This window comes from Callospermophilus lateralis, chromosome 7 (genome assembly GCF_048772815.1).
Source record: "Callospermophilus lateralis isolate mCalLat2 chromosome 7, mCalLat2.hap1, whole genome shotgun sequence".
Lineage (NCBI taxonomy): Eukaryota > Metazoa > Chordata > Mammalia > Rodentia > Sciuridae > Callospermophilus > Callospermophilus lateralis.
Window position 1 is genome coordinate 129200361 of NC_135311.1, and position 24797 is coordinate 129225157.

The 24797-nt window shown below is 40.9% G+C and overlaps 1 protein-coding gene across 3 annotated transcripts in view; it reads left to right on the plus strand.

Annotated features, from left to right (window-relative positions):
* Usp48 (ubiquitin specific peptidase 48) overlaps positions 1–24797 on the plus strand; it is a 66587-nt gene that overhangs the window by 34429 nt on the left and 7361 nt on the right. For all 3 annotated transcript variants that reach the window (XM_076861097.2, XM_076861098.2, XM_076861100.2), the window contains exons 13-24: positions 1166–1363; positions 2574–2688; positions 3557–3687; positions 7731–7802; positions 12212–12336; positions 12502–12624; positions 12887–12948; positions 13204–13314; positions 14784–14914; positions 15242–15348; positions 17082–17186; positions 21542–21697. In XM_076861097.2, coding sequence (XP_076717212.1) covers positions 1166–1363; positions 2574–2688; positions 3557–3687; positions 7731–7802; positions 12212–12336; positions 12502–12624; positions 12887–12948; positions 13204–13314; positions 14784–14914; positions 15242–15348; positions 17082–17186; positions 21542–21697 — 1436 coding nt within the window. The remainder of the gene's footprint in view (positions 1–1165; positions 1364–2573; positions 2689–3556; positions 3688–7730; positions 7803–12211; positions 12337–12501; positions 12625–12886; positions 12949–13203; positions 13315–14783; positions 14915–15241; positions 15349–17081; positions 17187–21541; positions 21698–24797) is intronic.

Here is a 24797-nt window from a genome sequence, read left to right on the forward strand (position 1 = left end):
GTGACTTGCTCAAGTTCAGTTTCTCATTGGCAGAACTTGGATTAGACTTTGGTCCCAACAGGAGGTCCTGTGCTCTTCCTCCAGTGCCTATCTTAGAGCCTCCCAGTTGAAAGCTCCTTGATGATGTCCAGTTTTAGCCCAAATAGAGGTCTGACAGTTCCACGTTTTGTTTTTGTAAAGACTGACAAGTCTACAGTGGGAGTTAGTTTTCTAGACATATAACCCTTAGAAGTGTAAAGTTGGTCAAAATAGCTTTGTGTTGAAGCATATGTCCCTCAGATCGCACCAAAAGTAGGATCTAATACAAACACGTGAATTCAACCTCTGTATGTTTTCTTCTATGTTTTATGCTGGGACTCACTGGAGACCTTTGTAAGTAATCAAAAGCTGTCCCTTTATTTTTAATTTTGACTTTTAGGGAATGCTGGGATTCCCTTTCTCCAAATTAAAATTCGTTTTGAGATGTTTGGTTTTAAATTTTTGGAACTGAAAAATTGATCATAATTCACTTCCAGTGTACTTTACTCTGGAACTTGTTTAAAATGTTACTTTCTTGAAATAATAATGAGATGAGTGGATCATGACATGGATTTTGAAGGGGGATATAACTTTTTTTAATTGACACCAATATTATTTTGGATGCAGAAAAGTCAGTAGTTGCAATAGACTTGTAAATGCGGTTGTAACTGTCAAGGACGATAATTGCTAAGCTCAGCCTTGTTTCTTTTTTAATTTTCAAATATATATCACGCATTCATGAAAAGTGTATATAAAAGTAATTGATGAAATAAACATAGTGAGGGATGAAGTTGTGTGATTTATGAGCCAGTGTGAAGCATGACTTGTAGTTTCCACACAAGGGTGTCCTGATCAAAGCTCTGCTGTGCTACCAAGCAAGACACTTCTCTGTGTGGATGCGTCTTGTAGAATGGGGTTAATAATACCAGCCGATCTCATAGGGCGCTGTGCAGACTCTGACACTGGCCCCTAAAGCAGAGGAGATGATTAATTGGGGCTTCACCTTGCTCCTTAGACCACTCCAAGCAATGATCCTACTGATTTTGCTAACTTTGGACGGTGCATTGTCTTTTGAGGAAAGTGACTATATCTTTTAGTACAAACACTGTAAAAATACATAGTGTCTTTCTGTTGCTTTCTTCCTCAGAGCCCTATGAGTTTGTCTCCCTGGAATGGCTTCAGAAATGGCTGGATGAGTCGACACCCACCAAGCCTATTGATAATCACGCTTGCCTGTGCTCCCACGACAAGCTTCACCCTGACAAAATTTCAATTATGAAGAGAATATCTGAGTATGCGGCTGACATTTTCTACAGTAGATACGGAGGAGGCCCAAGACTAACTGGTAACTCCAGATTTCTTTTCAGCATCCACAGTTCACGTGGGCCAGGCACCGTGGTGCACGCCTATAATCCAAATGGCTTGGGAGGCCAAGACAGGAGAATTGCAAGTTCAAAGTCAACCTCAGCAAGGTTGTGAGGCCTTAAGTAACTTAGCAAAAATAAAAACAGGCTGGGGATGTGACTTAGTGGTCAGTTGCCCCTGACTGATTCAATCCCTGGTATAGAAAAAAAGAAAAAGAGTGCATGTGGGCCTCATGAATTGGGGTCTGGTGATTTGACACAATTAGACCAAGTGTTCCTATAATTTGGAAGAAGGATTTGTGAAATAAAGTAGATGTTTAGCAGTGTTATTAGAGGAAGTTTATTTGATGCCCGTCTGACCCCCACTGTGCCAAGTAAACAAAATAGGACCCTTTAGAGAAAACTGTCTTGTGGTAGTTTGTGGATTTCCGTTATTCTCTTCAAAGTATTTGAAACTTTGGTCGATTCTATATTCCAGTCCTCCCAGGCTCTAGGGGATTTCTGACAGGCTGTGGAGTGGTACTCAGGTAACCATCTATGCTGCTGCTTGTTACTTAGTCTACAAGTAGTAACTCCTTGATTTTACCTTGAATGATAGAGCTCTGTATAGCCAGGTGTCTGTGACCTCTTGGTTCTGCTTACTTTCCTTGAAACATTTTATTTTCAGTGAAAAACTGGCAACACTGGTCCCTCTGTGGATTATAAAGGAGGCACAGCACCCTCCCTCTTTCTGAAATAAATGCTGTTTTCTGATTGTGTACATCTTTCTTTCCTTTTTTATTGGTGCTGGGAATTGAATTGAAAACTCGACCTTTTCTGAATTTTATTTAGAGACAGGGTCTCACTGAGTTGCTTAGTGCCTTGCTTTTGCTGAGGCTGGCTTTGAACTCATGATCTTCCTGCCTCAATCTCCTGAGCCACTGGGATTATAGGTGTGCGCCACTGTGCCTGGCTATAAGTTACTCTTAACTGAGATTTAACTACAGACTTCTGTCCTTATATACACACCTGGAGTTTTGCTTTCTAAATTTCCATTCTATTTTTTTTTTTTTTAAAGAAAGAGAGAATTTTAATATTTATTGCCAAAGTTTGTCACAGTTTAGAATCCCCCTGTTTATGAAGTATCTACAGCCTTTTCCTAAGGAAGCGTGTGTGAATAAAGTGTTTCTTTTCACTCTTTCTCGCTTGCAGTGAAAGCCCTGTGTAAGGAATGTGTAGTTGAGCGCTGTCGTGTTTTACGCCTGAAGAACCAGCTAAATGAAGATTATAAAGCTGTTAATAATCTTCTAAAAGCAACAGTAAAGGGGTACGTTGCACAGCACATTGATCATGGTAAACTGAAAATCAAGAAGTAATAACAAAGCATCTTATTAAAAAAAACGAGTTTGGGTTTTCAAAAGAAGGTTGAAGTAGATGGCAAAACTAGATCAAAAGTTAAGTTCTGCAGTTATTAGTGGCCTAGTGACAACATGAGTGTCAAGTCAGCCACTCTTTGCGGCTTCGATCCACTGGGGAGGAAGGAACAGAATGTGGGTCTGAAGCCCTGTTGGGGTGGGGGCTGCTCAGTCCCCTTCTTCTGTGAAGCCTGTGAAGTGGCTGGCACTGAGGACCCCTGTGGGAGGCTGAAGTAGGATGGCAATCACTGGAGCCCAGTGGTGTATCTCTTCAGAGAAGGTCAGCACATTGGAGTATGCTGGGCCTCACCTATAGGGCACCTTTGTGCTCAGGGACATCATTAATGGATGGAATTTTGACAATTTGAGAAATAAATTAATTTCTCTCCAATGAAGATTAATATAGTTGACTATCTTGGGTCATTTCACAAACAGCCTGCTGAGTGATGTGCTGTGGTGCAGGCGTAGTGGAGTTGTGCACAGCAGCTGGAACACACAGCTATGTGAATGGGAGTAGAACCAAGTACAGAATATGCCTGTGTAATTGGCTCAATTAGTATAAATGTAAATAGGAGGTAGGAGAAGTAGGATAGGATGGAAACAAGCTGTTGGATACCTGCAGGTCCGTGTAGTGAGGCCTGAGCTGGACAAAATGAGGAAGTGGGTTAAGGAAAACTGCACCGCAGCTGATTTTGAATGGGATTCTTTTTGGTGTGGCCTTCACAGACCTAGAATGCAGGAGAACATTAGGATGATGCTAACATTCACTATGTTCCACAGCACTGATGGATTTTGGGTGGGGAAATCCTCCTTGCGGAGTTGGCGCCAGCTAGCGCTTGAGCAACTGGACGAGCCAGATGGTGAAGCAGACCAAAGCAACGGGAAAGTGAACGGCAGCACCTTCAGTAAAGGTACCGCGGGAGCTCATTGTGAAATTAAACATGTCTGTTTATGGTAAAGTTGGTTTAATACCCATCTATGTAATTTGAAGACAATTTTTTTTTTTTTATTCAATCTAAATATCTCAAAAAGAGGCCAGGGCAAATAAAAAGTTTGTTCTTGGTAGGTACTGGGGGTTGAACCCTGGGACCTTTTTCCATTGAGCTATATCCCACAGTCCTTTTTATTATTGTTTGGACACAGTCTCTCAGTTACGTTGCCAAGGCTGACCTCAAACTTGGAATCCTCCTTTCTCAGCCTTCCCAGTCACTGGGATTAAAGTTGTGTTCCACCGTGCTCAGGTAAATAAGAGATCTGCAAACTTTTGAAATTCAACAGACTCCTTTCCATGTGGAATTCATTTATGACCAGTTATGCGTGACATTGACCGAGCTCTAGGGAGTCTGTTGCGTATTGCAGAGGTTTATCAGCTCAGTGCATTTTAGTTTCTGGTTTAGGTGCCACACTCATGGGTTGCCCTGGTCAAGAAAATGCATGTGAACTTGTGTGCTTTCCCCTGGGAGAGAGGGCAGCTTTCAAATAGGTGCTTACTTGTAAGTTCTTCAGAGACACCTGAGAAATCTGAAAATGTTTTCAAATACAAAATTGTGTAAACTACAACCAAAATCATTAAATTTTATTTTATAATCAGCACTTAGTACACAAAGGAAATTAAGGCATTGAAATTAATTTTAGGATTAAAATGGAGACTGGGGATTTGATAATATTCACCGAATTAGAGCTTAGTTACCCTAAGCAATGACCCCCACATAGGTTATTTTTTTTTTCTTTTATTGTATAGGGGTTTTAACTCAAGGCCTCCCATATGCTAGGCAAGTGCTTTACCACTGAGCAATATGCCCAGCCTCACTTAATTTCTCATTTCCTAATAAAACAAATATATTTGTTTTCATATACCTTAATATTCCAAATAACTTAATATTCATAACCTTTTTTTAAAATTGAAATATCTGGTACGTTCTACTCTCAAGCATTTTCTCACTTTATATTATTTATTTGGCACAGGTCTTGCCATGTTACTATCATGTTTTTAAAGAAAATTAAACCACAGTAGTCATCATGAATCTTCAGCTCTCTGAGCTATCTTCTTGGTTGGGTGCCTGTGGTTGAGAGAGGGCCACCACCGAACAATCCTGTCAGCCCCTTTTCTTTTGTTTTTTTTTTTTTTTCTTTAGAAGGAAAGGAAGGAAGGAAGGACAAAGGCTTTGAGATGAAAGTGAACTTGGTGAAGTCGCACAGAACTCTGTCCTGCATTCTACTTCAGCTGTTGAGGAACTTGTCCATGATGAACTTTTTTTTTTTTTTTTTTTTTTTTTAAAGAGAGAGTGAGAGAGGAGAGAGAGAGAGAGAGAATTTTTTGATATTTATTTTTTAGTTATCGGCGGACACAACATCTTTGTTTGTACGTGGTGCTGAGAATCGAACCCGGGCCGCACGCATGCCAGGCGAGCGCGCTACCACTTGAGCCACATCCCCAGCCCAGCCCCTTTTCTTTTGGTTAAAATATTTATAAATTTAACATTAATTTCAGGGGTCCCCCTGACCTTTTTGAAAAAGCAAGCTGTTTTAGAGGTATTACCATGATAGTGTGTGCTGAGTGTTTGCTGTTTCTTTGAGCCTCCTTATATATCAATATCAATCTCTTCTTTTTTTTTTTAATTATTTTATTTTATTTTTTTTTAAATAGCTACACATGACAATCTCTTCGTTTACTTAAGTGGGATGCCATAATAAAAAGCACCCTGAAGGCTGGGGTTGTAGCTCAGTGGCAGAGCGCTTTCCTTGCATGTGTGAGGCACTGGGTTCAGTCCTTAGCGCCACATAGAAAAAAACAACTAAAATAAAGCATGCTGGCCATCTAGAATTACAAAAGAAATAACAAAAAATAAAGTAAAAAGCACCTTGATGTTGGCCTAGCTCAAAAATATTTTTCTGGTTGCATTCAAGATAATATGCTTCTCTCCTTTCCCAATTCAGAAAATTTAAAAGCTTGAAACAGCACAAATTTTAAAATGTTCTGCTTCAAAGCCCTCACACAAGACACAGTCACTGTAAATAGAGGTTTTTGGGTGGTGGTGGCGGGGGGGGGGACTACCAGGGATTGAACTCAGGCATTTGGCCATTGAGCCACATCCCCAGCCCTGCCTATTTTGTATTTTAAAATTTATTGGTTGAATTTCATGGAGTGAATGTATTATATTTATTTACCCAATTCTGTTTCAGCCTATTATAATTAGTATGTAAAGATCAGAAGCAGTGTATTCTTGTACCTATATTTTTGTCACATTTTCAGATTATTTCTGAGATCAAATCCAAGAAATTATTAGATTAGAAAATTGCTACCTAGTGGGCTAGGAATATAGTTCGTTAATAGAGTGATTGCCTCACATGCATAAGGCCCTGGGTTCAATCAAAAAGAAAAGCAAGGGGCTGGGCTGTAGTTCAGTGGGCAAGCGCTTCCCTCACATGTGTGAAGCACTGGGTTCCATCCTCAGCACCACATAAAAATAAATAAAGATACTGTGTGTTCATCTACAACTAAATAAATATTTAAAAAAATAAAAGGAAGGAAAGAAAGAAAGAAAAGAAAATTGCTACATACTGACACATTGGTACATGTTAATGAGTCTCCTTCAGAAAGTATATTAAGATCTTGTTTCTGTATCCTTTTTTCAATACAATATAGCAATCACATTAATTTTTTATAAGTCTGACATAAGAAAATGACTTAGAAGTGTTGAGATTTATGTTTTTCAAAAATTATTGAGATTGATCATTTTCTCAGTGGGAAAAGTTACTCATATTTGTGTGTGACAACAGTTATCTGGTCACATGTTTTGTTTGCCTGTCTCCCTCCCTTTCCCCTTCCTTCCTCCCAACCTCTCTTCCTCTCTGTGTGCCCCCCTCCCAGGGGGTGTGGGGTTCATTTTGTTTTGTAATACTATGAATGGGACCCAGGGGTGTTCCAACACTTAACTGCATCCCTAGCACCCCACCCCGTACCCCAAGCATTGAACCCAGGACCACATCCCCAGCCCTTTTTAAATATTTCATTTTGAGATAGGTTGCCCATACTGACCTCAAAGTTATGATTCCTTTACCTTATCTCCCACAGAGGACTCTGCCTGGTTCTGCTTGAGTTTTTTTTTTTTTTTTTTTTTATTGTTGTTGTTGTTGTTTATTTCCTTTGCTTTTGTGCAGTGATTGGATCAAACCCAGGGCCATGCATGATAGGCAATCATTCTACCACACCACTACATCCGTAACCACATTAGAGGTGTTTGTTGGTTAGCAAGTGGTCTTTGCATGTGTAAAGAGTATTTTATTCTGATCTCCAATACTCAAGATTTCTTTATTCATGGTCCCAATGAATACAACTATAAAATTTATTCTGAGTCTGCTTTAGAAATACAGATTTCATCAAGGACTATTTTTTTAAAATATTTATTTTTAAGATTTGTTCTTTTTGGATAAAATAACTAATAATTGGTAATGCTTTAGTGTGTAGGTAAAGCAGGAAAATCAGATACTGGAAGAGAAATGTTAACAGGAACAGCAAGCAGAATTTTTATAGTATGCTTGATGCTAAAGTTTTTATTTTGTTTGTGTTTGGAACTTTCTGTTCAATCCATAAAAGAGTAGGTAGGTGAAAATGACATGTCATGAAGACGACTAACTTGGTATATAGCACAATATTCTGCAGACTTTAACTAGAATTAATAGGATATGTAAATTATTTTTCACATTGGAAGAAAGCACATTTTTTGGCATAAACTAAATCATTGAAAAGTTAACTGTCATTGACGTATTTTTCATTCCTTTTAAGGGAGAGAAATATAATACTTTTGAACAGAACTGTGTAGGAATTACTTGAATCTAATTTTCAAAATCATTTAAAGTTCTCTTTGTTCCAAATTGTGAGGAATAGCGTGTCTGCTGCTGTGAACTTTTAAGTCCACCTGTGAGAGCTGTTACCTGTATTTCTTTTGATTAGATGAATCAAAGGAAGAAAGAAAAGAAGAGGAGGAGGAATTAAATTTTAATGAAGACATTTTGTGTCCACATGGTAAGCTGGAAGCATGTTAAACTGTTATTAGTTTGACCTTAGCCAATTGTAAATTTCTTCGTGATGTCCCCAACCTGTTCCAGGTACCAGGTCCAGTGCAGTAGTGTGCTGCATCTGAACCATACTCAATATTAACATTCTGTTCTCCTGCCTGGCTTGTCAGTCTTTCATATCTTTTCTTAACCTTGCATAAAATATAATCACCCGTTTCACCTCCATAGGAAACCCTAGGGAGCAGACTTCTTGTCACCTAGTGATGTTAAAAACTTCTGAGTTTGGTGGGAAGACTGTTTACCATGTCTGCACCTTCATCCAATTTGATAGACACAATATCTTTATTTCCCTTATTTATTTTTTATGTTGTGCTGAGGATCGAATCCAATGCCTCACACATGCGAGGCAAGTGCTCTGCCGCTGAGCCCCAGCCCCGGCACTTGGATTGCCTCACTAAACCTTAGCTTTCTAGGTGAGCGACAATTTTATTTTTATTTGTGGCCCACATAACTAGGTGGGGGTCATTCCGGAGTGGTAATTGGGGACTCTCTGGCTTCCCAGGCTCCAAGTCCTTCTCATTGGTCCACCTTGTCTCTCCATTTGTTCTTTTCACATTAGGCTACAGTAGGAGCACAGCTGTGCAGAGGAGGTGGCTTGAGTGGCGGCAGCATGGGTGGATAGTACGGGATGGGAGAGCCAAAAAGAGGCAGACTTTTCCAGTGGTGCTTCCACGTCAGTGTTGCCCACTCAGAGCCTGGGAGGGCGTCCTGACCTGTGCCGAGAGCTGTGGCACATTTCAGGCTTCGTGCTGCCCAACTAAGCTGGCCACAGCAAAACAGCCTGCCACTTTCTCCTCTTCCTCCCCTCCCTTCCCACCTCTTGTCATGTCAGGGTCTGCAGATTGGCCAGAAAGTGAGGCAGGGCCCAGTGAGCTCAGGTGCCCCCTGCATAGTGACTCCCCCTCAGCGCCCCTACACTGCTCCTATCTTGAGCTTCCCCTGGAGCTCAGCCGCTCTAGGCAGTGCCATACTTGGCCATCTGATATTTCCAAGGGATAGCTCCCAGAATTGAATAGACAATCCATTTTCTGACTTTTGATTTTTAACCCCTCCTTCACTTTCACATGCCCTTGCTTTCTGGGTTGGGACAGACGGTCATGCACAACAGTGGGTCTCAATGCTTCCCAATTTTGCCGACTTAAAAGTTAATTTTTTTAAGGTCTCATCCATCTTCTTTTTTAACCTTAAAAATTTTTGTTACTTCTATTCTCTTCATTCATTGTTGTAGTTTGCTATATTTAAGAAAACCTCTTGAATGATGTTTCAGGAGGCACTGAAGATAAACATGGTTTTGAAACCTGGCTTTGGGCTGGGAGTGCCCTCAGTGGGTGCCTGTAGCAAGCACAAGGCCTTAGGTCCCGCCCACAGACCCTCAAGCATAAGTGTCTTGGAGATTCTTGTGATCAGTTTGTTAGGTTTTGTTTCTTTTTTATTTTGTTTGAGTGTGGCAGGTGTGGTCAATCCATGGATCTTCATTCCCCTGCGCTCTGGAGGGAGGAGCCTCCTACCTGCCTTAAATGATCTTGTTTATTATACCTCATTTGCTTCAAAGTTGTTTACTTCTTGTTTGGGGGCTTTTTCATTCCTCTTTGGATGTTCTTTGCCAGTGTTATTATGGTATGAACTAGATTTTACGGGGTGGGAGGCTGTTTATCCAGAATCTAATCTCATTTTAAAGTCTATTCATATTTTTGCCAGAAGCTTTTGAGTATTAGAGTATCCAGTTATGTTTGCATCCCTCACGACTAGTTTTATCTTATTGAGAGGTAGTATTTAAAGGTTGGAGTTCGATAGGCATTTTCTTGAAATGTTACTTAAATGTTTTTTATTGCAGGCTACTAGTCTAATGTCTAAAAATTTGTATATTACATGGAAAAATTGATTGTGGTGAAGTTGTACACACTGTTCTAATTATACCATCAGTAGGTTAAATGAGAGGGCAGCAGACTATTGGGTCCCTTCTTGTCTCTGCAAGAGTTCTGTTTCTGTTCTTCACACTTGAATAAATCCTACTCTTAAAAAAGAATGTGTGTATGTATGTGTGTGTATGTATATGTGTAAATATATACATAAAGTTAAATTTAGAAACATGGCTAAGTAGAGTGATTTTTGTATTTATCACCATTTAGACTACAGCAAATGACTTATTAAAATAACTTTTTGGCTAGGCACAGTGGCTCACACCTGTAATTCCAGTGACTCAGGAATCTGAGGCAGGAGGATCACAAGTTCAAGGTCAGCCTCAGCATCTTAGTGAAGCCCTAATAGCTAAGGAGACCTTGTCTCATTTTAAAATAATAATTAACAACAATATAAAACAGACTTAGAGTGTAGCTCAGTCGTAAAGCGCTCCAGGGTTCAATCCCCAGTAACCACCAACCCTCCAAATAAAAATTTCTACAAACTTTTGAATCACTAGCACTGCATAAAAATAAATAAGATAATAATTTCAGAAGTAAGGATTGTTTTTTTTAATTCCTGTGAGCAACGCATATGCTAGGGATGTGCCCTGCCTCTGAGCTACACACCAGCCCTGTGCTGATTCACACGTTAAAGTGTGTGTGTGTGTGCGCGCACACACACACACACACTATTGTTTCTTTTGTTTTCTTGTTTGAATCAGATAAGACTATACCACAAAAATACAAAGAAAGAGTCCTTTGGGGGCTTGGAGGGGATGTCTGGGGGCCTGCTGCTGGGCTTTATCCCAGGACCTTAGGCTTGCCAGGCAAGTGTTCTCTGTCTGGTTTTTTTTTTTTTTTTTTAAAGGAAAAGGGAACCTTGAAGTTCTTTCTGAATCAGGTTGTACAAGTCTACCTTGATCTTTGTGTGTGTGTGTGTGTGTGTGTGTCACTACAAGGGATGTACACATTTTTTTTTTTTTTTTTAGAGAGAGAATTTTAATATTTATTTTTAGTTTTCGGCGGACGCATCATCTTTGTTGTATATGGTGCTGAGGATCGAACCCGGGCCGCATGCATGCCAGGCAATCACGCTACCACTTGAGCCACATCCCCAACCCTGTACACATTTTTTTTAAAAAACAAATTCCTTAATGATACCTGAGTATAAGACATTTTGGAGTAAGTGATTTTAATCTCAAGAAGTTAAAATGAACAACCTTCTCAGAAAGATTTATAAAAATACATTATAATCTCATTTATCTCCTAATGAATTTATGAAAACAATCATCTTCTTTTGGGATTATTCAAAGCACAGTAAGAGATGAGGGCTAGAAGTTGAGAAGGTGCGTTCTGAGGTGTTGGGATTATGGGGTGTGGTTGAGGTGGACCTGTGCGATTGGACTGTGGTGGGGTCACATTTCTGATCATCGCTCTGGATATTGCATGGTACGCATCAGGTGTTTAGAAACTCACTGGCTTTATTACTCTTAATGCATGTATAGGTACCTTGCCAACAGGCACAGAGAAAAATGCTTTGGGAAACTTACATGTGCCTGAAGAGAAGTGTGGTTCACTAATTTGTCTCTTGGGAACCGCTGGAAGAATGGAAAACATCACCACAATTAGTCAGAGAGAAAGTCCCTGAAAAGTTAAATGTATCCAATGAAGTGGTAAACTGAGGAGGGTCTGCTAGGGTTTCAGGTTGCTAGGACCTTGGCACTCCAGAGATCTGAGAAAATGCAGGTGTCCATGACTAGTGTCATTCTTCTTGTCTCATGGGATTTTGGAAAGTTGCAGTGGTCTTGAAAATAAGTTGCAAATAGCAAATTAGAGCCAGACTGAAGATGGTTTCAGATTGATCAGTAGATTGCTTGCTTGAATTGGTAATAACTTAGACCATAGTTCTGTGAGGCCTGCCCAACCGTGACAACTATCATTTCAATGCAAGATGATTTCAGTAACTATCAAATGGTAGTCGATGAAGTCTCCAGGGAACCGAGTGCAGACCTTTGAGTGTTGCGTAAATGAAGTTCTGTGAATGTCAGGGCTCTGTTGTCCCTGCCCCGCCCAACCCCCTTTTACTGCTGCCTTAATGGCAGGGAGAAAGGTTTTAAAATGTATGATTCTTGCCTTATTTACTTGCTTTCTGTCTCTTGATTCTCCATCCACAAACCTAGAATGAGGATTTAAAATTGGAGTCAGGGGTAGCTCTTTGAAAATTAAAGTGAAATAAAAAATCTAGAGGGTTTTTGTTTGTTTTCTGTTGAATGTATGTGTGCCAGTACCCAAAATGAATCAGATTTTTGCAAATAAGAAATAGGACATAAGGATTTCTCTAAAGTTCGAGGAGTTAGGAAACAGATTTTCTGGAATTTTTTCTGAAATTTAAAAAATGAAAACTACATTTTTTTTAATCTTTTTTGTTTGTTTGTTTGTTTGTTTTAAACATCAGGGGAGTTGTGCATATCAGAAAATGAAAGAAGACTTGTTTCCAAAGAGGCTTGGAGCAAACTGCAGCAGTACTTCCCAAAGGCTCCTGAGTTTCCAAGTTACAGAGAGTGCTGCTCCCAGTGCAAGGTACTGTGCTCTCCACTGACACCGAGGAGCGGCCTGCCGCCCCCACTCCCCCGCCCCGTGTCCCCCTCCCTGTCCCCGGGGACGTGGGGTGTGCTCCAGTGGGAGAGCAGAGTAGGCCTGCCAGGGCTGTCAGCAGAGACAGTTGATTGCTTCATTCTCTTTCAGATTTTAGAAAGAGAAGGTGAAGAAAACGAAGCCTTACATAAGATGATTGCCAACGAGCAAAAGACTTCTCTTCCGAATCTCTTCCAGGACAAAAACCGACCATGTCTCAGTAACTGGCCAGAGGTATAACGCATGCCTCACACAGAAGCCTTGCTGAGGCCTTTGCCAGGACCCAGTACGTCTCACAGGCGCGTGGAGCTGTGCTCCCCCTTGTGCAAGGCCCCGTCTGGGCTCTCCCATGCTGCTGCTGGGCAGGGGCTATTTCCATTTTACTGTAGAGTTTGAATAAAAAAGCCCACATTGTACTTTGAGGGGTTTTTGTGAAAATGGGCTGAATTAATGTGTTCTTTTTGTGATTGTTTTTTTTTGTGTGTGTGTGTTCTAGGATACGGATGTCCTCTATATTGTGTCCCAGTTCTTTGTAGAAGAATGGCGGAAATTTGTTAGGTAGAAACCAGAAATTTCCTATTTTCTTTCTTGGAGCTGACTCGTGCTTTTTTAAGCGTTCATGGTTTGTGTTTGTAGTACCATTCTTGGTTATTTTTAGTAGCATATACTGAAAATTTTCTTTTAAGTTAAATAATCTCAAGAAACATTGAATTACCAATTACCCTTTTACATATATCTGTTAGTTTTAAATAATTATTCTTTAAGAAATCTTATGTCCATGAGGTATTTATCCTCTTTGTCTCTTCTGAATAGAAAGCCTACCAGATGCAGCCCTGTGTCATCAGTTGGGAACAGCGCCCTTCTGTGTCCCCATGGGGGACTCATGTTTACATTTTCTTCTATGACCAAAGAAGATTCTAAACTGTGAGTTTCTTTTCTTCTTTTGATTCTCTGTTTCTAATGATTTAAAAAATATGCTCTAGAAACATCTCATTCAGTATAAGCAGTCTATTTTAAGAATCTAGTTCACTAAATTACAGTATTTTGGATGTTCTATAGAGTGAACACTTGTCTTTGAAGAGACAGACTGTTCCAACAAGGCCGAGGTCACCTGGGCTGCTGTGTGCCCTGTACCCCTTCCTCGCCTGTCCTATTGACCAGACTTGTCCCCACTCCACGCCAAGCTGCTGGTAACCAGCATGTGCCTCTAACAGACATCTTTTCCAGAATCAGAATCAACATAGTCTGGATACAGTTGTTTTTCCTGCAGCTGCCAAGCTTCAGAGAACAAGAGAAAGGCTGGGGTTGGAGCAGCAGAGCAGAGCTGCAGAGCTGGCCACCTGGAGTTCTAGTGTTTCGGACCAAAAAATTTCCTTCTCCCCATGTGCCCCCAGAAGAACTCATCTGACATTTTGGGTGTTGCCATTTTATTTTATTAAATAATTTTTAATTAACTGTGTTAGAGAAGGTGGTGTGCCTCCAGCATTGCCAGAAAGCCATGGGAGAACAAACTTAAAGACACCAATAAAATATTCCCGAGCTCGGTTGTAGCTCGTGGTAGAGCATGTGCCAGCGCGATAAGGCCTGCGGTCAGTCATTTTCCCCAGGCCCTGAGGACCGTGCTGGATTCGAGTTTATTGCTCTTTAATATTATTTAAAGGAACAGAGTGTGAATGTATGTTTTCTTCTGTGTTCTTACCCACTTCCCTCCTGCTCCTATCATTGTAAATGCCAGACATTTAGGAAAATATCTCTAATAATAAAACAGATAAATATATGCTACTGTCAGTGTCAAGGGCACACAATGCACATATAATTGAAGGACCACATGCTTCCTGCTATTCCTGCTTCTCCTTCCTGCCCTTCCTCTCTACTAATCACTGACCTAAATTTGAGGACTGTCAGTTTTGGAATGTATTCTTTGTTTTTTGTTTGTTTGTTTTTTTTTTCTTTAGTTGTAGATGGACACAATATCTTTATTTTATCTTTTTTTTTTTTTTTTTAAATGTGGTTCTGAGAATCAAACTCAGTGCCTCAGGCATGTGAGGCAAGTTCCTTACCACTGAGCCCTAACCCTAGCCCTCAGAATATGTTCTTTTAACAAATAATACATGCAGATAGTAATGTCTTGTGTATTGAGGCCATTTTATAAAAATCATATTTATCATATTTATCCATCTTGTGTTTTCTTTTAACCATTTGATTCATGTAATGTCCACCATTTACTTTGACTGAAGCTGTAACTATTTTGTTTAAAAAAACTGCTTCATATCTTTTCTCTGGTTTCTTTGCCTTATGTAATAGTGTGAATAACTGTATTTTAGGAGACCAGCGATCCTGTCATTTCTCTTACTCTCCTTGTATCTTAATGCATGTTGTGATTTTTTGCACAGTATAGCTCTCATATGGCCCACCGAGTGGCAAATGATTCAAAAGCTTTTTGTTGTGGATCATGTAATTAAAATCACAAGAATTGAAGTGGGAGACGCAAACCCTTCAGAGAAACAGTACATTTCTGAGCCTAGTAAGTTTTCTTATCCTTTTTGGTTTTGATAGTCAAATGTTGATATTTTAAGGGGAAAGGAAAGACAACGTCAGTAATTTATTCTCTACTAAAAATGATGACGATCCTGTGGCGGTTCAGATTACCTAGGTGGGGACTACCATGTAACAACTCGTGTGATTGATTATTTGTGGACAGTAAATGGATTTCCTTATTGTCATCATTTGCATATAACAAGTTGGTGGAAATCATTAGTAATAGTCAGTAATGGGCAACTGGTCATTCAGAGACATTGTTTGAGGCCTTGACTGGTGCCTCTTCACCCACTTCTGCTTTTCTTCTCTTTAGAACTCTGTCCAGAATGCAGGGAGGGCCTGCTGTGCCAGCAGCAGAGGGACCTGCGTGAGTACACTCAAGCCACCATCTATGTCCACAAAGTTGTGGACAATAAAAAGGTACTGGTGCCCCCTGTGGCCATGGCTCATGGAGATCAGGCTTGCTTTGTGTTTGCACTGAGGATTGTTTGGGACTATACCAGTTTAGTACCAGTGCTGTTTGGAATCATGCATAAAATTGGAATTGTATATGGTTTTAGCTGGTTGTGAGTCTGACGTGCATTTACTGAGCATCAGCTGAGGGCCAGGAAAGGTCTTGGTGCTGGGATGCAATGAAAAAGAAGCCCAATGAGAAGGTGAAGACTGAACTCCTAGATCCACCTGAAGACTTCACGAAGCAGTGAGCAGATGGGAGGAAATCTTGCAAGGTGGAGCGAGATGCCTGAGGACCGGAGGTTCCCTGTTCTAAAGGGAGAGACAGGAATGAAGGGGCTGCTTGTGGGGCAGTCACCACCAGGAACCAGCTTTGAACAGGTGTTCCAGGCAAAGGAGGGCTGAAGCATGGAGCCTGGTGTGCTCAAGGAACAGCCACCGCCATCGTACCTAGATGAGTGCTATCCACTAGAGTGCCTGGTGGCAGAGAGCAAGGTTCAGTGTGAGCTGCGCACACAGTGGCCTTAGCCCTGTGCAGCTTTGGAGCACCCAAAATGTGAATATTGTGTTGAGGAACCAGACTCTGAGTTTAATTCATTTAAGTTTAAGTACCACATGGGACTAGTGGGTACCATAGTACTCACTGCTGTTCCCTAGTTAAAGTTTATTCCCAGGACAGACAGTGATAAGGAATGACAGACTGGTTTCTGTATGAGTTTTCCATATGCTGTGGATTTGAGATTTTACTCTTAGATGTCAGTCACTGGAGAGTTTTATTCAAGATCATGGTATGATCCGATTTATGGTTTTTAAAAAGTCACCCTGGCCATTGTGTTTGGAACTGGTAAGGATGCAAGAGGGCTGAGAAAAGGTAGAGTCTCAAGTGTTCCTCTGCAAGGGCAGATTGGATTCTAGAACATTTTAGTTGTAATGATTAGGGTTGGCCCTTGGGTAAATCCTGACCTGGATCTCTGGACTTCTCATTAATTCAATTCCAGGATTGGAGGATTGAAGACCTTAGAATACATATTATTTGATGCTAGTTAGCACTTGTTTTAGAAGGGTAACTTATAAGTTATGCACTAGATGTTTATGGTTCTGCTTCACAAGTTCAAGCAAAGGCCTTCATTTCTAAATTGCTGAGAAAATGAAGTTAATGAATGTATATATCTCAATTCCCCCCCCCCCAGAAGTTCCTTAAACTTTTTGCAACTTTTAGTACATATGTACATTGGAATTGAGTGTAAAATAGTATCCCTTGTAGCATATGTTGTGTATTTTGGCTTAGTAGATATCACTGATAGTGTTCTGCCAAAGAGCACGTCAAACACCCTAATTTCTCATTTCTTAAGGATAATTTGGTCTCCTGGCACCTCAGTTTCAGGGCTTGAAAAGGCTTGATAATCAGTATCTAGCAAGGTGTGTAGTGTTTTTGATCTTCTGCAAAATAGCATCATTGTAGAAGCTGATAGTAATACCTGCTTTTATAGAGATGTCTGAAACTCATGGTGAGCATGTCAAATTGGAGAATAAGTCATAGGGTTAAAAAATTAATATTAAAAAGCACAGAGAACAGCAAGGGATTCTTAATTGACTCTTGTCTCACCATGAGAAATGTATCCTCTTGAAAAAGGTGGCCACTGGTCAGTGTGGCTTCCTCAGCTCTGACCCACTTCTCTTTGTGGTCTTCACACATTCAGGTGATGAAGGATGCCGCACCGGAGCTGAACGTGAGTAGTTCTGAAACAGAGGAGGACAAGGAAGAGGCCAAACCAGATGGAGAGAAAGATCCAGATTTTAATCAAGTATGTGTTGAAGCTGCTTTTCATCACACACATTCCACTGACCTCAAGAGAGCACTCCAAGCCCTGACTTCTCTCTGCCCTGTATGGGGCATTGGTTCTTACCCATAGACGCGCGCGCACGTGATCCTTTCTTTTTTCTCATTTTGGTGGTTTGCTACAGCTGTCCTGATTTCCCGTTAAAGCTGTGGCCCATACCTTCTTCCAGAATTAATACAGTTCTAACCATTGAGAGGGAAAGGCTGAAATGTAATGCAACGTATTCAGCCCTAAAAGAAGACATTTTAAAATAGGACCCATATCGTGGTATGTTGCTTAGTTGTTGGGTTGTTCACGTATGAAGTGTTTATTTAACTTAGATTCTGATCCATTGAACAAAAGGAACAACAGTGTGAACAATGGAGTGTGCAGAATGGACTGTCCTGTTTCATCGAGGTGTTTAATGACCAGATCATCTGATACCTTATGTTCTTGTTTGCCATTGTGAACAATTTCTCCATCATGATCGACCTACCTCATTAAGACTTCCTACCTCTCCCCAGAGAAAGCTGAGGAACATTCCAGGGATTTGTTAAGGGCCGTGTAGGGCTGTTGTGTATGTGTAGCTTGGTTTCAGTTTTCAGGTCAGATTGCTATGTTCCCAGCATATTCTTAAATATTTTACATCCATGGAATTTCTATCCAGTTTCATTTTTAAAGAACGAGACACCTTTAAAGCTGAAATGGGGTATTCAAATTATGGATAGCATTCTCTGTGAAGCATGAGAAGTATTACAGTAGCCACCTGCTGTGTGTCATCGAGCAGACACACCTGGGCTCATTGGCCACTGCTCCTCCCTTTTCCTCCCTGTTGACCAAGTCTTGGCCCTTAGCCTACCAGAGGTGAATGTTCCTTGTAGTTTCCCAAGGGGTGTAAAGGACATGTCAGAGTTTATTTTCACGGCTCATTGGAATCTCATAGACTAACCTTAAACCATCTCTGAAGGAACAGCTGTGCCTGCTGACAGCTCTAATGTTAAAAGTTGTTCTACAAAATTTTGAATTTTGAAATTGTCAACTTTGGCCTGCCCTTTACTTAAGTGCTAGCCAAATCCATGCTTTTCTAGCAATGTAAGTTTTTAGTTTCAAGGGGCTACTTTCCTCTGATGGGTGATGCTCTTATTGAAATCTGTGTACATGTATGTGTGTGTCTTCTGTTCCTTGAGATTATATACACAAATACTGCAGTAGGCCTACTCTGGACTTTGGCTTTTCCTTTTCTGGTATTGGGGATTGAACCCAGGAGCATTCGAACACTAAGCTACACCCTAGCCCTTTTTATTTTTTATTTGGAGATCAGGTCTCACTAACTTGCTTCCTTGAATTGGAGAGCCTCCTGTCTCAGCCTCCTAAGTCACTGGGATTACAGATGGGGCCACCACAGCTGGCGGTTAAAACAGATTGTTTGCTTTGTTTAGTTGGCATATTAAAAATGAGCCCTGGGGGCTGGGGTTGTGGCTCAGAGGTAGAGTGCTTGCCTAGCATGCATTTGGCACTGGGTTTGATTCTCAGCACCACGTAAAATAAAAAATGATATTTTTTCTTTATTGGAATGTGCAGAATTCCAGTATTCACCTCTAAGTAAAAAATAAGTATATATATTTTTAAAAAAAGTCCAGGACGCACCCCAGGACTACCTATGCGTCGTGATTCAGGACTGTGTCCTCTTTCATCTCTTCTTGCCAGGCAGTTTCTCACTAGCCTAGTTGTTGTCACTTAGTAGTGTGGATCAATAATCAGTGGGAACTCTTTTGTTTTCCAATCTTTTATGGTCTGTTTTCACTGATTTATTCTCTGGTAAACTAGGTATGATCAATACATATACTTATTGTTCTTAGTTTCTGTTTCAGGATTTACTTTTCAGCCTGAGTTGCTTAGAAACTACAATTTCAAGTCATTTAGATTTTGAAAGGCTGATTTTTTTGAATGTCTAGTTTTATTCATTGTGGTCAGAACCACAGCAATGCTTTTAAACTAGATGTGGAATTGCTCTCCTCAGTTGTGGATAACAACAGATTTTTCATTTATAAATATGATAGAGAATGTTGGGGAACGTTGCTTTTTGTGCTGTAATTATTTTTTATACTTTATAATTTTCCTCTGTCTTCCTTCTCCTTGTTTGGATGTTGTAATACTCGAGAATGTTTAAATGTTTTTGGTTCGCAAAAAAGATCTCAAGTCTGACCGTCCTAGTTTGGGAAAAAGTGGATAGTCCCTGAAAAGTATCAGTGTGTTTTCATCTGCAGATAGCTTCTCCGATTGCCATCGTAAATCCTTGCAATAAAAAATGATGCATTTCTGTTTGTCCTTAGTGGAGTTGAACAAATCCCCTTCCTTCTTCTCTAAGCTTGATCAACCCAGTTCCTTTGATGTTATCTGAAATGTAGGTTAATAATACACTTGGTGTTGACTATTACTTAGGTAATCTGGAACAAGGGTACTGGCTTTTGTCAGTTAAGGTGGATATAAATTCTATGGATTTAAAAGGAAGATAATTCTAGCAGAAGTTTTTAGACTATTTAAACCAGTATGTCATCAGTTTTTTAAAATGCTCAGGGCTTTGGTTTGGGGTTGTGTTTTGTGCTTCTAAAGTCAAATAATATATTGTTGTAGGTATTTTTCCTTATATTCTCAAGTGTGGAATTCAGGTTCAATTTGACACTCCCGCCCCCGCCTCCAGCAGTTAAGATTGAGAAGAAATACTTTATCAAAACACCTCCCCCGTCCCCCTAAGTTCACTTAGTTTCTGTTTCTGGGGTTGTGGCTCAGAGGTAGAGTGCTTGCCTAGCAAGCATTTTTTAATGAATCTTTGACTCATTTGTGTCTGTGTGCTGGGCAGAGGCAACCAAGGCTTCCTGAGCCCTGCTGATGTGCGGCTCCAGAACGCTATTCCTCTGTGTCCTGATCAAACTGGTGATGGACCGCGGGCAGCTGTGTGCATAGTGAGCCGTGACCGCCCTGCTTATTACAGTTATCACACAGTGGAAACTATGGCATCCCTAGTTAGGGCCTTGGTGTTGATCCACCCAGACCTCCTAATCAGTCCAAAGAAAAGGATTTTTAAAAAATTCTGCTTTCATTCTCTAGTCTGGTTAATAGAAGATTCTTTGCCACATGTTAACCTCTTCTTCTTTTTTTTCCCCCTCTTTGGTAGGGAGTGGGAATTGAACCCAACAGTACTTAACTCCTGAGCCACATCCCCAGCCCTGGGGATTTTATTTTCAGGCAGGGTCTGTGCTTAGAGTCTCCCTAAGGTGCTAAGGCTGGCCTTAAATCCTCCTGCCTCAGCCTCCCCTGTGGCTGGGATTACAGGTGTGTACCACCATGCTGGCCATTAACCTCTTGATGATCATTTATAAGCATATTTTGGATGCCTCGGGTATAGCTCAGTGCTTGCTCAGTTTGTGTGTGTCCTTGTTTGATCCCCCGCCCTGGGGAAACAAGGGCAGAGGGTGGATTTCTAGGACATTTGGCTCTAATTTTTTTTTCCTTCGGTAATTAGAGTCTGCATTAAACCCCATGTATGTCTGTACTTTCTCACTGAACCTTTAAGTAATTCAAAGCTGTCACTATATTTCACTTATAAATGCTTAGTCCTGCGTATCCTAAAAGTAATGTCGGTGTTCTATACAATACTAGTAATATGCTCATAAGAAGGAAATTAGCAGAATGCTCCAATTACATAATACCCATACTTGAATATGTCTGTTTTTTAAACCATTGTGCAATCCCAGTATGCATAGTTTTGTGTCTCCATGGGCTGTTATCGCTGTCCTGTACATCCCTGTCCCCTTTCTGCCCTCTTTGACATTGACTTTCAGACCAGTTTGATTTCCTGTAGATTGTTCCATGTTCTGGATTTGACTGATGGCCTCCTTATTCTTTTTTAACTCTTTTGCCTATGCCTTACATTCCAATTACTCTTAGTTTGTAGTTTGTAGTTGGGTCTGAGTATTTGATTACATTTGGTTTCAACTGTTTCCGTGGTGGGAGGAGGACAATTGGAATTGAACCCAGTGTTGCCTTTGAACTAGGTCCACAGCCGTTTATCTTTTTTATTTTGAGGCAGGGTCTCTAAGTTGCCACGACTGGCTCAAGCTTGGGATCCTCCTGCCCCAGTCTCCGGAGTTAGTGGGTTTACAGCTGTGTCACCACAGCTAGCCACTCTGGGAATTTCTGCTCCTTTATTATTCTGAATTTATTTGGATGGTTAAGGGACCAATAAGCCCAAAGATTTTTTGTTTGCTTAAAGAGCTTTATAAGCAAAGGCCACATTGTGGATGATTTCAGGAATCCCTTTGTTTTGGATTCTATTGTAGAGTAATGGAGGAACCAAGCGGCAGAAGATATCCCATCAGAATTACATAGCCTATCAAAAGCAAGTCATCCGGCGGAGCATGCGACATAGAAAAGTTCGTGGCGAGAAAGCACTAATCGTTTCTGCTAATCAAACATTAAAAGAATTGAAAATTCAGGTGAGGAAATCTAACATTTGTTCAACTGTGCTCTGGACTTAAGAGACCTTTATGAATTCTTGCTTCATGCCTATGTTCATACATGTATCTGTTTACTTTCGATTTGACCTTTTAAACACCTTTCTGCTTATATAGTATTAAGCCATTGAGAGAGCAGGGCTTTTTTGATTTCAAAATAATGTCCCCCAATCAAAAGACTCAAAATAATGTTTTCAGAATAACAAAGAATCCTTCTATGAAGGTGAGAGTGATTTTTTTTTTTTTTTTAAATAAAGACTAAAACCTTGAACAAGCTGTGAGTAGCTTTCCAACAGTGATAATTGTTCATTCCCTTTAAAGTGTCATGTGTCTTATTTGGCCTGTTACCAAAATCTGTGACATTTACGGGTTACAAAAGATATCCACTGGCTAACCTGTTTGCTAGGATGAGTTGGAAGTTCTTTTATCAGTAGTTTTGGCAGAAAAGTCTACTTGGTAGAATTTTATGTTATCTTTAGATTTTTTTTTTCTTTTTCCCCACCTTTATTTTTGGTACCTGGGATTGAACTCAGGGCCACTGAGCCACATCCTCAGCCATTTTTATGCTTTTATTTTGAGACAGGATCTCACTACGTTCCTGAGGCTGCTTTACTTGTGACACTTCTTCCCTAGCTTCCCAAGTAGCTGGGATTACAGGGGAGCTCTCCCCTGCTAGAGTCTTGACCTTTATACTGTAGTGTTTTCAAATTGTGGGTAGAGGCTGGCTCAGATCTCCCCCTCCATCCTGCGTGGCTCGAAGGTCAGTGGTGGCAGTGTGGGCTCTATGAAAGCGCCTGTGACGCCACTTGGCGTCAGTGCTAAGTATTCTTCCTGAGCATTCTGATGATATATCCCAAAATCTAGGCACAAGGAGCTGATGCATTCAAGATGTCCATGGGAAAAAAAAATCTGGCCTCGATCTGTTTCAGTCGCTTTATATTCAAAACGTTGACTGAGTTCCCCTCTCTGTTACTTTTATGTGGCGTAGTTTACTGGTTATGCATTTTTCTTGTTGCTGATATTTATCGTTGTAATTGAGGCAAAAGTACAGGCTTCCTTTGAGGGTGTTATGTGTGTTCCAGATTGTCTTGAACAGTATTTCCCTTGGTTGAACCCACAGCTCTGAAAATAAACGTGTTGGCATGAGATCTTGACTCTGTGATTGTGCCCTTCACATCTGAGCAGGCTTGTTTCCCTTGCCTGCTCTCTGGATGTCAGCGGTAAACCTCGAACATTCAGAACCTTTCAATTACAAAAAGGGCCCCTGTGGATAAGGATGTTTTAAAAGCCTGTGCTGTTCTTATTGTGGATTGCTATTTTTGAAGAATAAATCAGAAGCCAACAGAAGTAACCACTCCTGGGAGCAGGAGCATGGTACCTGGTCTGATGAGCTGTGGAAGGAAGCAGCTATTGAGATTAAAACCCCAGACGTGCTTTCTTTGGGTGCTTCCTCTGCAGCGGCTCTTTTTGATTTCCTCTCACATCCAGGATCGCTGTGAATCAGAACTGAAAGAGAACAGTGGGATGTGATTTGTTGGGCACAGTGATCCCAGCAACTCAGGAGGCTGAGGCAGGAGGGTTGCAATTTAAATCCTGTCTCAGCAACTTAAGGAGATCCTAAGCAATTTGTTAAGACCTTTCCTGGGATGTAGGGGATTGCTTAAATGCCCCTGTGTTTAATCCCCAGTACCAAAAGAAAGGATGTAATTCCTTTTTAAATTATATTTAGTTTTCTTGCAACACTACAAATGGAACCCAATGCCTTCAGTTGGCTAAGCAGGGACTCTGCACTGAGCTACTTCCACAGTCCTTATTTTTAAGTGTTTGATAGAACTCTCCTTTGGGAATACTGTGCTTCATCCTGTTAACTAATATGATGACAACCCCTAATGACTATCTCCCAAATTAACAAGTGAATTACAACTCATAAAGAACACGTGGAGCATAACCTTCGAATTCCCTCTTTAAAAAACCCCTGTTTTTCCTTTGCTAGCAAAGCAATAAATATTACTTTTTCCTGTTTCACACACAATACGTTCTCTGCAAATTAAATGTTTGATCTTATATATATGCACCAAAAACAATTAGTTGATTTAACCTAATTACTAATTTGCCCACAACCTGTCTTACTGTAAACTAAATGAAGTATAATTTGTTCCCTTCCTGAGAAGATGCTCAATGTTTTATTGCATTATTTTGTTTTTGTGGAGCCTGGGGATCAAATCCACGACCAAACGCTTGCTAGGCCTATGCTCTACCACTGAGCTCTACCACGAGCCCCATGTTTTCTTATTTTATTCTTCAGCAAGTGGTTTCCTCTGGTTAAAGAAGAGGAGCATTAGCTGGGCACAGTGGGGCACGCGTGTAATCCCAGTGACTCTTGAGTCTGAGGCAAGAAGATCTCAGGTTCAAATGCAGTCTTAGCAACTTAGCAAGACCCTGTCTCAAAAAATAAAAGGGCTGTGGATATAGCCCAGCGGTCAAGCCTCCAGGTTTCATCCTATACTTACTTGGGAGTGGGGCAGTGCTGGTTCACTGTTGAGTGCATTAAACATTCTTGTCCATATCCTCAGAACACTAAGCATGGGCGGAGCCATTCTGTACTAGGGGAGCCTTGGTCTCACAGGGTGACATACAGACCCGAGGCACTGGGGGAGCGAAGAGCATTCCTGCATTGCAGTGGCTGTCACCCTCCCCACACTAAGGTGGCCTTTTGCACATCTCCTTGGTAGCTCTGCTTGGGTCTCCATGGCTCTCCTCCAGTGCCCTATGCCGACTGCGGGGCTGGCTTGGTGGAGCTGTCCACTCAGTGCTTCTTGCACAGTAGAAACAGGTTTATTGCTCATGAAGGTCTTTGATGCCATGCACTTGGCATTGTAGCTACGGGTCTCTGTGTGGCTTTCAGAGGCTCAGTCTCTGGAGAAGTCCAGGTAAGAATGTGGCCCAACAGCTGGGAGAAGACTGGCTTATGCTGCCTGTTCTTATTTATGTGTGCCATTATTAAAAGAATTTCTGAGCCAGGCACAGTGGCACTCACCTGTAATCCCAGCAGTTCAGGTGAAGGAGGGACCAAGATTGCAAG